The following is a 14031-nucleotide window of genomic DNA, read 5'->3' on the forward strand; positions in this document are numbered from 1 at the left end:
CTTCTGGAATCAACCATCTAAAATTCACTCCTTTTTCAGCCCATTTCCTGGTTAGAAACTGATAGTCTCTTTGGGCCACTCTTATCCTTCTAGGACAGGGGTCTGCAACCTGCAACAGTGAAAGAGCCACTTGGACCCATTTCCCTCGCAAAAGAAAAAAACTGGGAGCCGCAAAAGGTGTGTGCGCATGCACACAGAACACGGGGCTTGATTAAAGAGTGAAGCTTGGTGAGACGTGCGCCAGCCCTGCCCTCCATCCAGCTCTGGTATGGACGGCTCTGCCAGCCTGGCTTCTCCCTTCAGAAAAGACTGCTCTCCCCCCACCCCGCACTCTCCCTCTCTGGGACTTTCTTCTTTCTGCCTTTTGGCGCGAAGGTTCCAAGGGAGCAGAGGAGGAGGCCGACGGGGAGAAAGAGCTGTTGCGGTGAATCTTCCGAGGTGACAGCAGACAGCTGCTCGGGCTTGCCTATCTCAGCCTGCTGCAGGAGGCTGGAGTTGAGGCTTCTGGCTCGTTCTGGGAGGGGTGCTCAGAAAAGAGAGGATGGGAAGCGGAAAGTGGGAGAAAGGACATCTTCCAGCTCTCTGGGGTTCTTTCGCTGGGAGGGTGAGGAAGCAGCAGTTCTGCTCTGTGGGAGGTGGGAGCAGACGGCCTTTCCTTCAAACTTTGCCAAGTGACTCCAGGAGCAAAGCGAGCTCCATGTCCCTGGAATGTCAACTTTGCGAAAGAGGGAGGCGATGGTGGGATTAAAATAAAATGGGGGGGGGAGTTTGAGGAAACCCAGCAGACGCTTACATCAGAGGGCCAGCAAGAAAGGGAAGATCAGGGAGAGGAAGAAAGCTTTCGGGACTTGTGCACAGACATAGCTGTCTCCTGCCATTGCTGCATCTCCTCTGGAGATGCGTTTGCATCTCTCTGTGTCTCTGCCACTCAAAGCCATCCTGCAGCTCGATTCTTGAAGCAATTTCAATCAGCCCCTTCATTGCCAAGAGTCCCCATGGAAGTCAATGGAGGTCCGCAGCAACTCAAAAAGCCAGCCGCAGCACCTCCAAGTCCATTGATTTTACCGGCTCAGCGGCCCAGGGATGGGCAGGAACCAATGCCCCCACCACCCACCGGGCCTGCCGCCCGGCCCGGGAAAGCACAAGGCCACCTCAGCGGCCCAGGGATGGCCAGAAACCAATGCCCCCGCTGCCTGCTGCCCGGCCCAGGGAGATGCAAGGCTGGCTCAGTGACCCAGGGACAGCCAGAAACTGATGCCCCCATCGCCTGCCGCCCAGCCCAAGGAGACACGAGGCCGGCTCAGCGGCCCAGGGATGGCTAGAAACCGATGCCCCCGCTGCCTGCTACCTGGCCTGGGGAGACATGAGGCCAGCTCAGCAGCCCGGGGACAGCCAGAAACCAATGCCCCTGCCAGCCACCGCTGTCGCCCAGCCTGGGGAGACACGAGGCCAGTTCAACAGCCCAGGGAGGGGCAGGAACTGATGCCCCCACCGGCCGTTGCCCCTGGTGGGCCTAACACCCAGCTCGGGGAGGGGCAGAAACCAATGCCTCTGTTGGCCGCTGGCCCCACCAGGCCTGCCGCCCAGCCCGGGGAGACACCAGGCCAGCTTTGCTGCCTCTCTGCCTGGTGCAGGTAAGCCCCCCCACTCACCCTCCATCTCCGGCTCTGCTGCTGCTTGGCCAACCAGGGCCATGGCTTGCAGGAGGGCTGGCCAACTCAATGGAGGCTCTGGATCCCGGGGCTTCCCCGCGCAGCTCTCTGGCCAGTATGGTTATTAAGTGAATCTGGCTTCCCCATTGACTTTGCTTGTCAGAAGGTCACAAAAGATGATCATATGATGCAGGGACACTGCAACCATCATAAATATAAACCAGTTGCCAAGCATCCAAATGTAAATCACATGACCATGGGGATGCTACAACAGTTATAAGTGTGAAAAATAGTCATAAGTCACTTTTTCAGTGCCTTTGTAACTTTGAATGGTCACTAAACAGACTATTGTAAGACGAGGACTACCTGTACTTAATGGGATTGTTTTGGATGGCAATGTTTCTTTAAGTTTGTTTGTTTATCTCTAGGAATATTGTTGTATGTTCTCCCAGCCAGTACATGGGGTGATCTTGAATTATAGAATTATAGAATAACAAAATAACAACACTGGAAGAGACCTAGATCCCTCTCACATTTACTACTGTTGAGCTAGGTACCAGTTCTTCTATACCTGTACATTTGGTTTTTCTTGCCTAAAAGTGAAACCTTACTTTTTTTTGCCACTGAATTGCATTTTGTTGGATAGGGCTAGTGTTCAAGTTTGTTGATATCTTTCTGGATCTTGAGCCTATTGGCTATTCCTCCCAGATTGATATCATCTGCAAATTTGATGAGTTGATTTGGAATTGTGTGAAATATGTTTCTGAGATAATTGAAAACATTGAATTGCATTGTTTCAGGTTAAATAGATAATTAGCAAGAAAACTAGGGTTTTCATTAAAAACAATAGGGAAAGAAAGAGAAAATGGAATGCTAAATCGGAAATGAAGAGAACCAGTTTTTTCCAAGACTTTCCAGGCAGTTATTCAAACTCACAATAAATCACATATTTTTAAAAGTCCTACAACGCCAAAATGAGTTCAAGAATATTTAAATAACAGAATCATGAAGGTTGATGCAAGCCTTGCTCAAAATAGGACAACAAGGAGGAACACAACTTTTAAATTTTAAAACATGCAAACAGAAAATAAAGATGATAATGAAGAAGATGATGATTTGTGGGCTGAATTTTTGTCACATTTTAAAATATGATAATAGGCAAAGGAAATCATCTAGGAAAGATATGCACCCACTAGATACAATGACATGCTGAAAGTATATAGTGTTTTACAGAAAACTATTTGTGCCCATCCCAACTGCATAAAATAAAGTAATAGATTTCTATTATGATTTATTTTGTTTTATTTTCAGAGAGGGAACCTGAAGAACTAAAGTTAAGAGTGAGATGAGAATAAGTTCTGGATCACATTCACTATCCTGCTCCCAAAGTACTTAAATGAAGCTTTCTTGTTGACCATAATGTCATTAGTCTTCTCCTTCTCCTCCCCTTTCTTTTTCTCTACTGCCTTCTATAGTTCTTTCTCCTTTCACATAAATCTTTCTTCCTGTGCTTTGCTTTTTACTCCTTTCTTATTAATTGTGTGTTTGTGTATGTGTATTAGCATCTTCTTGTGGTTCTTTGTCAAAAATATCTATATATTATCATACAAAAATACAAATGTCCATCCAATGAGTATAAGCATTTTTTAAAAATTAAAAACTTGGATAAAAATGTATTAGTTCTGCCATCTTTGCTACAGTCCTGCCTACTGGCATCCTGCCATAAATGGAGGCACAGTCATTTGGGAAAGAAGTGGAAAAAGAAGTAGAAGAAGGCAAAGAGGGGAGGGATGGCACTGACAGGAACCAGGCATGTAAAAACCAGATTAATTCAGTTGCCCAAGAACACCTGGCCTGGGAAAGAATACGAAGCCATTTCAAGATGTGCCTGACATCAAAGCAGCTCCCAAAACATTACACTGGGATGTATTGGAAACTGACAGTCTGGCCAAAGGAAGGAGGAATCATGTAACTTTGCACTGGAAACTTAGATTCTAGCCTACTTTTACTGCAACCAGTAATCCTTAATAAAAGAACCTATCACTTCAATCAAATGGAGTTGAGGATATTTCTTTCCTAGGGACCTGGCTGAGGCAAATCTTATATTAGACTAGAACTGCAATAGTAGTCAACCCAGAGAGACACCTCTACCATGGGGACCATCCATACAATGTCAGCTCACGAGAATTATCAGGAGAAATTTAAGGCTTGGGGAAAAGCGTGGATGAGATCCTATGATGGAGTTGCTTTGTGTCAGCTAGATGGTTCAGTGGCAGGGATGGATCCTGCAATGTTCATCACCAAGCCAGTAGAAATGAGGATGAGGGCCCACACAGAAACCTTGAGCTTCATTGTGGCATCAGGCATGGAGAGGCCTGTCATACTGGGCTTGGCATGGCTACTGAAGTGAAACCCATATGTAAATTGGAGGAGGGGAATGTTAACGATTTGGTGAAAGAGCCCCAAGGGAAAAATCAAAGAGAGACTTAATGCCCGTAGCCCTAAAGCATTGAGAGCAAAGCCAAGAAAGGAGGTAGGAGCTGTGATGCAGGGCCCCAAAGGCTATCCCTAGACACCTAAGAGTATTGGGACTTACAGGACAATTTTAGCAAAATGGGGTCAGATACATTCCCACCTTGTCACCCCACAGATTGTTCCATAGAAATATTATCGGGGGTCAAGTTACCCAAACTCAAACTCTATTCCATGATTCCTAGAGAACTTGAGGAACTTCAGACATTTATAGACAAAACCTAAAGCATAGCTTCATACAACCCGCCAGACCTGGGTGGTTGCCCTAGTGCTATTTAGGGAAAAGAAAGATGGGTCCCTTTGTCTATGCACATACTATCACAGGCTAAATGCAATCTGTATTGAAAATGTCTACCCATTGCCCTTGATGAAGGACATGTTGGTCCATTTGGCCAAGGGAGGATTTTTACCAAACTGGGCTTGTGGGAGGAGGGAGAATCAAGGAGAAAGATGGGTGAAAAACTGCTTTCAACAGTCCCCTGGGATGTTTCCAATTCCGAGTTCTCCCTTTTGGATTGCAGGGCACCCCCGTCATCTTCATGCAGCTGATAAATGAGGTACTGCATAAGCACCTATACAAAGGAGTCCTAGTTTATTTGGATGACATTTTGATTTACACTAAGACCATGGTAGAACATATGAAACTGGTGAGAGCTGTACTCAATAAACTCCAAACCATCCAGTTATACGCTAAACTGTCCAAGTGTGTAATTTCACCAAAACAACATTGACTGTTTGGAGTATAGCATTTCCCATGAGGGAATAGAAATGGATACTGAAAAGGTGTAGGCAGTTTTGGATTGGACTCCTCCCCACACCAGGAAGCAACTCCAAAGCTCCCTAGGGTTTGGGAACTTCTACCACCGGTTCATTCCATAATTCACCCAGATAGCCCTGCCCATCAGTAACCTGTTGAAGACAAAGGGGGAGAGGAAGCTGAAACCTAGTCGGCCTTTGAAATGGACAATGTAATGCCAAATGACATTTGAAAAACTCAAACATCTGTTCACAACAGAGCCTGTGCTGAAGCACCCTAACCCAAATGCTCCCTTTGTCATCCATGCAGTAATGTGGTGGTGGGGACAGTGTTGCTGCATAAAAATCACTGCAGGAATAAGTGTCCTCCACACAAGGGGAACCTGATTAATTCAGAATCGTCCTTTGCAAAGTGGGGCCCTAGGTTCCTAGATTCACTTACAGATTCACATGGCCACCAAATGCATAAGATGGCACATTGGTAAAAAAAACAGCAGGATAATACACCATGACATTATTAACTGTCTGTGCATTCCTCGACATTTCTTAAATGCATAATAAGTTTCAAGTGAATTACATTATCAAACCAAAATAGAATACATTATTTAGATTAGACTAATTAGATTGAAATTCGTCAAATTGGGAAAAATCATTGATTCATGGAAAGGGAATATCCCAATAATCATTTGAGGAAATTAAATGGCAAAGTAGATATATTCCCCACATAATTCAATGATAGGGAATTTTGATACTGAGCTACTATCACAACAAAAATATAAACCATATGCTAAAGGAGGATAAACCTACAATTTATGATGATATTATATGGCATCCAGTGCTGATTGAAACAAGAGCTAAAGTGATATTATTGTACTTCAATGCTTATTGGCTGTGATAACTATGTTACCAAAGACATTTGATAAGACATTTTCTAATTCAGAATGTTATTCCTAAAAAAAGCCAGGTTGTTGGGGAGGGAGGGGGTTGTTTTGTTCTGTTTTTTAAAAAGTCAATGGTATGTTATAGAATCAGGAACAATAAATTAAAAATATCTTTTTATTCTCAAAACATATCAATTTGTCATCACAATTTTTTTAAATATATTTTATTAGATTTTATATGGGTAGAGAAAAGGTGGGGTCGGAGCAGGTACAGGGAAATCGGGATAAAGGGGACAGGGTGTGGATAACTACAGTAAATACATAATTCAGCGAACAAGCTGTCATCCGGGTCTTCATATTGAGTATTATTGTTTATATAATACTAGACATTTATAAGAATAAATCGGTATAGTTACAACTGACATTTGGTAAAATAGTAATATTCCTTTAAATAATTAACATAGTTGATAACATACTGTAACAACTATTTCCCATCATCAAGCTTAATACTAAATATAATAAAGCTCTAAAATCTCTTCTTATTCTAATGTGTTTTAACCCACCGATAAAATTTTCCCCAGGTTTTATAGAAGATTGAATTCTCTTTCTCCTTCATTTCTAACGTTAATCTGTCCATTTCTGCACAATCTAGGATTTTCAAAATTATAATCTGGTCTGATGGTAGGTTTTTATTTTTCCAAAATTGGGCAAATACTATTCTTGCAGCTGTCAATACATGTAATATTAAATAATCATTTTCTTTGCCATGGTTAGATCTTAATATACCTAACAGGAACAGTTCTGGTTTAAATTCTATCTGGATTTTCATCATCTTTTCTAACCATCTATGAATCTTAGACCAATATTTTTTTTAAAATAGAACATGTCCATCAGGCATGATAATAAGTACCCAGTTTTTGCTTACATTTCCAACATGTATCCGATAAATTTTTAAACATTTTCGCTAAGTGAACTGGTGTCATATGCCATCTATAAAACATTTTATATAAATTTTCTTTGTATGTTACTGCTTTAGTAAGTTTGATATTTTTATCCCACAGTTTTTGCCAGTCTTCAAATTCTATAGAATATCCAAAGTTCTTCGCCCATACTATCATTGTCTCTTTTACTTGTTCTTCTTCCATCTTCCAATTTAATAAGTATTTATAAAGCTTCTTAATCCAATCTTCATCTGTTTTTAAAAGTATTTTATCAAGTGGAGTCAGCTCTTTGTAAAATCCCATTATTTTTATGTCTTTTTCATATCTTGTTTGAATTTGCAAATAGGACCACCATGTTAAATCAATACCTTGTTGTTGAAGGGCTTGCCTGTCTTTGAGTTTTCTGTCCTTATCCAAAATGTCTTTATAACTAACAAGTGTATCATAATTAATCAGATTTGGATAAGCAAATGCTTCCATCATTGAAAGCCACTCAGGGATTTTCATATACATTTTGTGTCTAACTTTCTCCCATTCAGATAGTAAAACATTTCTTATAACATGGTTTTGAAAGTACTTATGTATTTTAGCTTTCTCATACCATAAAAAGGCATGCCAGCCTAGTTGAAGGTCATATCCCTCTAAATAGAGAATTTGTTTATTTCTCAAAGTAATCCATACTTTAAGCCAAAGTCTGCAATCCGGAAGTCCAAAACCCCCTCTCTCTTTCGAGTCTTGTAGAAGTTTACATTTAATTCTTGCTTTTTTTCTTTGCCATATAAATCTTAATATCATTGCATTTAAATCGTCAAAAAATTTCTTACCCAGCTTTACAGGAATTGTTTGAAATAAAAAAATTAGCTTTGGTAAAATGTTGATTTTAACAGTCGCTATTCTTCCTAACAATGATAATTGGAGATTTTCCCATTTTTCCAGGTTGATTTTTATTTGTTTTATTAGTCTCTCATAGTTATCTTCTTTTAGTAATGAATATTTCACCGTAAGATAGATACCTAAATATTTAACTTTTTTAGCTATTTGAAGATTTATCTTTTTGGTGAGTTGAGTTTTCTGTTTATCAGTTAAATTTTTTGTTAACACTTTAGTTTTTTCCCTATTTATTTTCAATCCAGCCACTTCTCCAAATTTCTCAATTTTCTGCAAAAGTTTAGGAGCTGTTTCCAAAGGCTCTTCTAAGATAAAGACCAGATCGTCCGCGAAAGCCTGTAATTTATATTTCTGGTTTTTAATCTCAAGACCTTTAATTTCTATGTCTTGCCTGATGCTTCTAGTCAATACCTCCAAAGTAAAAATAAATATCAGGGGTGAGAGTGGACATCCCTGTCTCGTGCCTTTTTTTAATATCAAAGCTCTCCGTATAGTCTCCATTTATAAGTATCCTTGCTGATTGTTTCTTGTAGATCACTTTGATTGCTTTAATAAAGTTTTCACCAAAGTCCATTTCCTGTAGTTGTTGAAACATAAATTGCCAATTTAAATTATTAAATGCTTTTTGTGCGCCAAGAAATATGAGTCCATCTGGTTCCCTGGATGATTTTCATAATACTCCAAAACATTTAAAATAATCCTTAAGTTGTTCTTTATCTGTCTATTAGGAAGAAAGCCATTTTGGTCTCAGTGAATAAATTTTATTAAAAAGCTTTTCATTCTTTCTGCCAAAATTGCAGCAAAGATTTTATAATCCACATTTAGTAATGATATTGGCCTGTAGTTTTTAATTTGTGTAGAATCTGTATCTTCTTTAGGTATCAAAGTAATATTAGCTTCAGTCCATGAATTTGGAATTTTTGTCTGTATAGAAGTTTCATTACACAAGTCCTTCAGAAAAGGAGTCACAGTATCTTGTAAAGCTACATAAAATTCTGCAGGTAGTCCGTCCGGCCCTGGTGTCTTATCTTTCTTTTGTCTTTTAATTGCCTCTATGATCTCCATCATTGATATCTTCTCATTTAACCTTTGTCGCATATTTTCTGATATTTTTGGAAGATTTGCTTTTTTTTAAAATAGTCCTGAATTGCCTCTTCAGAAATTGTCTCAGCCTTATAAAGTAGTTCATAAAAGGCCTTAACGAATTGTAAGGGACCAACCTATGAAGTATAAAGATAGAGCTTGTAGTTCTTAAACAGATTCTTACAAAAATAAGGGAAGCACGAAGAGATTATCAATTTTTAACAAGGAAACTGATTGATAGAGGAGTGAATTTTAAATGGTTGATTCCAGAAGGGCTACTGATTTTTTGGGACTCAAAAAGATATAGACTGGATACTCCATTCCAAGCAGAGGAATTTTTCAACAAGCACAAAGCCTTCCTGGAGAAAGGTGATATTTAAGAATTTAAGAGAGGGAACGCCTACTGCAGAGACTTCTAAGCAAACAGAGGAGGAGATACCAAAAAAGACGCAATCAGAGGAAGATGTCAGACCTAAAGATCAGAGACAGATAAGCTCACCTAGAAGACTGAGATCCTGAAATAATTGAAATTATGGGGGAAATTGGAATATACTCAATAAATATAAATGGTCTCAATTCCCCATCAAAAAGGAGTAAAATATTTCATAGGCTATAAAAACTTAAAATGGACATAATTTGTCTAGAAGAGACTCATATTAAGAAACAACACTCTAGAATTTTAGAACAGCCAAAACTAGGCAAACTTTATTTTTCTTCGGCATTACAAAAGAAAAGAGGGATAGTAATATATATAAAAGAAAAGTTAAAACCAAAACAAATTTATTCTGATGAGAAAGGAGGAATAGTAATGGTGGAGATTTTATGGAATCAGAAGCAAATATTGTTGGTGGCAATATATGCCCCTAATGAGAAACAAGAGCAATTTTTTCAACAACTATAGACAAACTTGTGGATTTAAATTATCATAGTCTTTGTATATTGGGAGACTTTAATGCAATTGCGGATGCAGTTCAAGACTACAAAAGCCATAAACAAGGGAAGAAAGGAAGTAATATTTTATCTAAATCTTGTTTAAAAATGAAAGATGAACTATGTTTACAGGATATCTGGCGAGAGATGAATCCAGGAAAGACACAATATAGCTTTTACTCTAACAGGCATAAATCTTGGTCAAGAATAGACATGATATGGATCTCCCATGACCTGAAGACTATGATACAAGAAGTTGAAATTGAACCAAATATTTGGGCAGACCATAACCCAATTAAAATGACATGGAAAGGATCTAAGAAAAGATTGAGATGGTCTCTGAATAAATCTATTTTGAAGGAAAAATAATTTTTACAATTAGCAATAAAAGAAATGGAATTTTTTTTTAAGATTAATAAAAAGGAAGATACTTCTATTCAAAATGTTTGGGACTCGGCAAAAGCATGCTTTAGAGCAGTGGTTCTTAACCTGGCCGATATCGCCCCCCAGGGGCGATTTCATTTTTCAGGGGGGCGATGGAATGAAAAGGGGCGACGTGGGGGTGAAGGAACGAAAAGGGGGCGATATGGGGGCGATGGAGCAAGAAGTTTTCAGAACATTTTTGAGCCTGCCCCTGCGGCTCCGAGCCTCCTCCGCCATTTGGAGAGAGAGATAGAGAGAGAGAGGCACTTGTGCTTCTCTCTCTTCTCTCTCTCTCTCTCTCTGATGTGGATTTGCCCCCTCACAGGACTCCTGGTTGGCCCTGAGCCCAGGTGCCCCGCCTCCTGGGACAAGCGCAGCCAGGAAGTCCATTTCCCTGGCTGGCCCCGTACCAAGTGCACGTGGCCGGGGAACCGCGCAGGGGATCCCCAGGATCCCTGCTGGGAGCAGCCCACCAGAGCCTCAGCCTAGCGGGCCAGCCTTCCTGCAAGCCGCAGCCCTGAGGGAGAGCTGCCCCTGCGATCCCCAGCCATGGGACTGTTGGCCCAGCTGGCTGGGAAGGTGTGCCAGAGTCCTGGCTGCTTTGAGAGGTGAGTAGAAGATGGGGGGGAGAGAAAGGGAGGGGGAGGCATTTTCCAACCAGACCCGCTGGAGTGCCTCCTCCTGGGGTCCAGCACGGGCTTCTTTGCCCTCCTCCTCCTCCCCTTCTTCCTCCTGTTGCCCCCCAGGCGGCAATCCTGGCTGGGGTGGTGGCCAACAGGGGCATCGCTCCCTGGGCGATGCTGGTGGGTCGTGGATGGCTGGGAGCGTTGTGCATTGCGGAGCGGCCCCAGCTCCTCCAGCAGCTGAGGGGGTGTTCTGCAGATGCCCTGCGAGTTAAGCCCGGGGACGCTGTTGGCGCGAGGGGAGGCTTGGCGATGCAGCCAACAGGCGGGGCATTCTGCAGATGCCCCATGGCCCCGACTTGAGCTCAGGGACGCCAGCGGCACATGGGATGGCCTGCCAACGTGACCGTGAGCCGGGGCGTCCCTGCAGGCCCGGCGGGCAGTGAAGCTGGGGGCCTCCAGCAGCGACGGGGTCTTCTGCTGCCTCCTGCCCCCCCTCCCCACCCCTTCGGTGCCCTCTGCCTTTCATTCTCTCTCTCTCTCTCTCTCTCTCTCTCTCTCTCTCTCTCTCTCTTTCTCCTCACCTGGAGAAAAAAGGGGGAGGGAGGGAGAGGAAAGAGAGAAAGAGAGAGGGAGAGGGGAAAGAGAAAAAGAGAGAGAAAGAGGAAAGAGAAAGCACAAGTGCCTCTCTCTCCCCCCTTTCTCTCCTCACCTGGAGAAAGAAGGGGGAGGGAGGGAGAGGAAAGAGAGAGGGAGAGGGGAAAGAGAAAAAGAGAAAGAGAGGAAAGAGAGAGGAAGTGCAAGTGCCTCTCTCTCCCCCCTCTCTCTCCTCACCTGGAGAAAGAAGGGGGGAGGGAGGGAGAGGAAAGAGAGAAAGAGAGAGGGAGAGGGGAAAGAGAAAAAGAGAGAGAAAGAGAGGAAAAAGAAAGCGCGAGTGCCTCTCTCTCCCCCCTCTCTCTCCTCACCTGGAGAGAGAAGGGGCAGAGAGGGAGAGGAAAGAGAGAAAGAGAGAGGGAGAGGGGAAAGAGAAAAAGAGAGAGAAAGAGAGAGAGGAAGCACAAGTGCCTCTCTCTCCCCCCCTCTCTCTCACACACACACACTGAGTGGGGGAAGAGGACTGGCAAACCAAGAGCAGAAAGAAGGAGGGAGGGAGAGGGAGGGAGGGAGAGAGAGAAAGAGAGACCCTTTTGACATCTAAAATGAAAATAACACTGAAGATATATATATAATAAAGGTAAAAAAGGATATATGCAGTGTTATCTTCATTTTAGATGTCAAAAGGGTTTTGCGGCTCCCAGTGTTTTGTTTTCGGTGGGAAACGGGTCCAAGTGGCTCTTTGAGTGTTTTGGGTTGCTTACCCCTGCTCTACCCATACAGTGGCTCACCATTGGCCAGAATGGGCAGTGATGGAGGGGGGAGTGCTTCTTTCGAAACATCGCATGCTGTTTTGTGTGTCTCTTTGTATTGTACTTTTTTAGCCTGCACTCCAGTTCGATATTATATTTCCTTTGTGACTTTTTAATCCTTTTTACAGTGTGCATGACTATATATACTTTCCTCGAATCTTAATTTAGTTTCAGAGTTTTCGTCTTGAAATTCTTAGTTCCTGCATTGCGGTTTGTTCTTATGCCCTTTTTATATTTCTTTTTGCATCTTAAATTTCACTTGTAATTCAATCATTAAATGTTACTGTTTTTCTTTTCGGGCATTTCACTTTTTTTCAGTTGAATTTTGTTTTCAATGGTCATTACATTTAAGTATCTTGAATAAATAAGATAATAATGAAATACATGTATCACGAAGTTTGGGAATAAAGTGACGGGTGGCACCAAAATTTTTCACACAGTTGAGATATGGGAAAAAGACTGGAAATAAATTATTTGCATCATATGTCCTGATGACAATTTTAAAGAAAACAAAAAAAGTGTTTGCATAAATTGAAGAATTATTTCCTATGTTGTGATTGAGAGGTTATGTTGGGGGAGGGGGGACGATGACAACTTCCTCATTGGCTCAAGGGGGTGATTCGTTCAAAAAGGTTAAGAACCACTGCTTTAGAGTTTTAGCTATAACCTATGTTGCTAAAAAGAACAAAGAAAAGAGAATCACACAGTCCAAATTGAAAAAACAGCTTGGTATATTGGAGCTAGAATTACAAACTGATCCACAAAAGAAAAATTTGAAAATACAAATGGACTTAATAAAACATAAATTAAATCTACTTGAGACTGATACTATGGCACAACAGATTAAACGAGCCAAACAGAACTTTTTTGAAAATGCTAATAAACCTGGTAGATGGCTTGCATATAGACTGAAAAAAGAAAGAGAGAAAAGATCAATAAGTAAATTACTGGATGAAAAGGGTGAAATACACTGTCATAATGATGGTATCACAAATTTATGTTGGTGCTTCAGCAACTAATCAAGTTTAGTTTATAAGTCTGTAATTAATCAAGATGGATTGCAGCCTTTTATTCAAGATAATAAGTAGAACAAAAGAAGTCTAGCTGTGGTAGTGAAGATACTTTACTGCAAGATATCCGAATAGAACAGAACAGAACAGAACAGAATAGAATAGAGCAGAGCAGAGCAGAGCAAAGCAGAGCAGAATAGAATAGAATAGAAAAGAATAATACTGTATTTGGAAGGGACCAAGAAGATCTTCTAATCCAACCCATTGTTCAAATAGGAGACCCTATACTATTTCAGACAAATGGCTACCCAGACTCTTTTTAAGCCTCCGGTGATGGAGCACTCATGATTTCTGAAGGCACAATAATTAATTGGTTAATTGCTGCCAGCGTTAGGTAATTGTTTCTTGTCTTGTCTTTGGATGCTTTGCAAAATAGTTTGACCCCCTTTATAGGAGCCCCTCATATATTGGAATATTGCTATAATGTCTCCCCTAGTCCTTATTTTCACTAAACTAGACATACCCAGTTCCTGCAACCATTCTTCATATATTTTAGTCTCCAGTTCCCCTAAACATTCTTGTTGCTCTTCTCTGCACTCTTTCAAGAGTCTCCACATCTTTTTGATATTGTGATGACCAGAACTGGATGCAATATTCCAATGTGGTCTTACTAATGCTTTGAAAAACAGTACTAGAACTTCAGGTGATCTTGATTCTATCCCTCTATTAATGCAGCCTAGAATTGCATTGGCTTTTTTGGCTGCCACCACACACTATTGGCTCATTTTCTTCCCTAAATGTAAAACTTGACTTTTATCTACACTGAATTTCATTTTGTTAGACAGGGCCCAGTGTTTAAGTCTGTCAAGATCTTTTGGGATATTGAATTTGTCTTCTGGGGTGTTG

The 14031-nt window shown here is 41.4% G+C and overlaps 1 protein-coding gene across 3 annotated transcripts in view; it reads left to right on the plus strand.

The window, feature by feature from the left end:
- The window catches only part of VSTM2A (V-set and transmembrane domain containing 2A), an 82865-nt gene that overhangs the window by 31917 nt on the left and 36917 nt on the right, over window positions 1-14031 (plus strand). Inside the window, exon 5 of one of the 3 annotated variants that reach the window (XM_039327170.1) lies at window positions 2964-3221. The exons of the other annotated variants lie outside the window; for them this stretch is intronic. Coding sequence (XP_039183104.1) covers window positions 2964-3001 — 38 coding nt within the window. The 3' untranslated portion in view covers window positions 3002-3221. Of the gene's footprint in view, window positions 1-2963; window positions 3222-14031 lie in introns of those variants that run through there. 3 annotated transcript variants of the gene reach the window in all.

Source organism: Crotalus tigris, unplaced genomic scaffold, assembly GCF_016545835.1.
Source record: "Crotalus tigris isolate CLP2741 ecotype Arizona unplaced genomic scaffold, ASM1654583v1 scf7180000024351.1097467, whole genome shotgun sequence".
In the NCBI taxonomy this organism is placed as follows: Eukaryota; Metazoa; Chordata; class Lepidosauria; order Squamata; family Viperidae; genus Crotalus; species Crotalus tigris.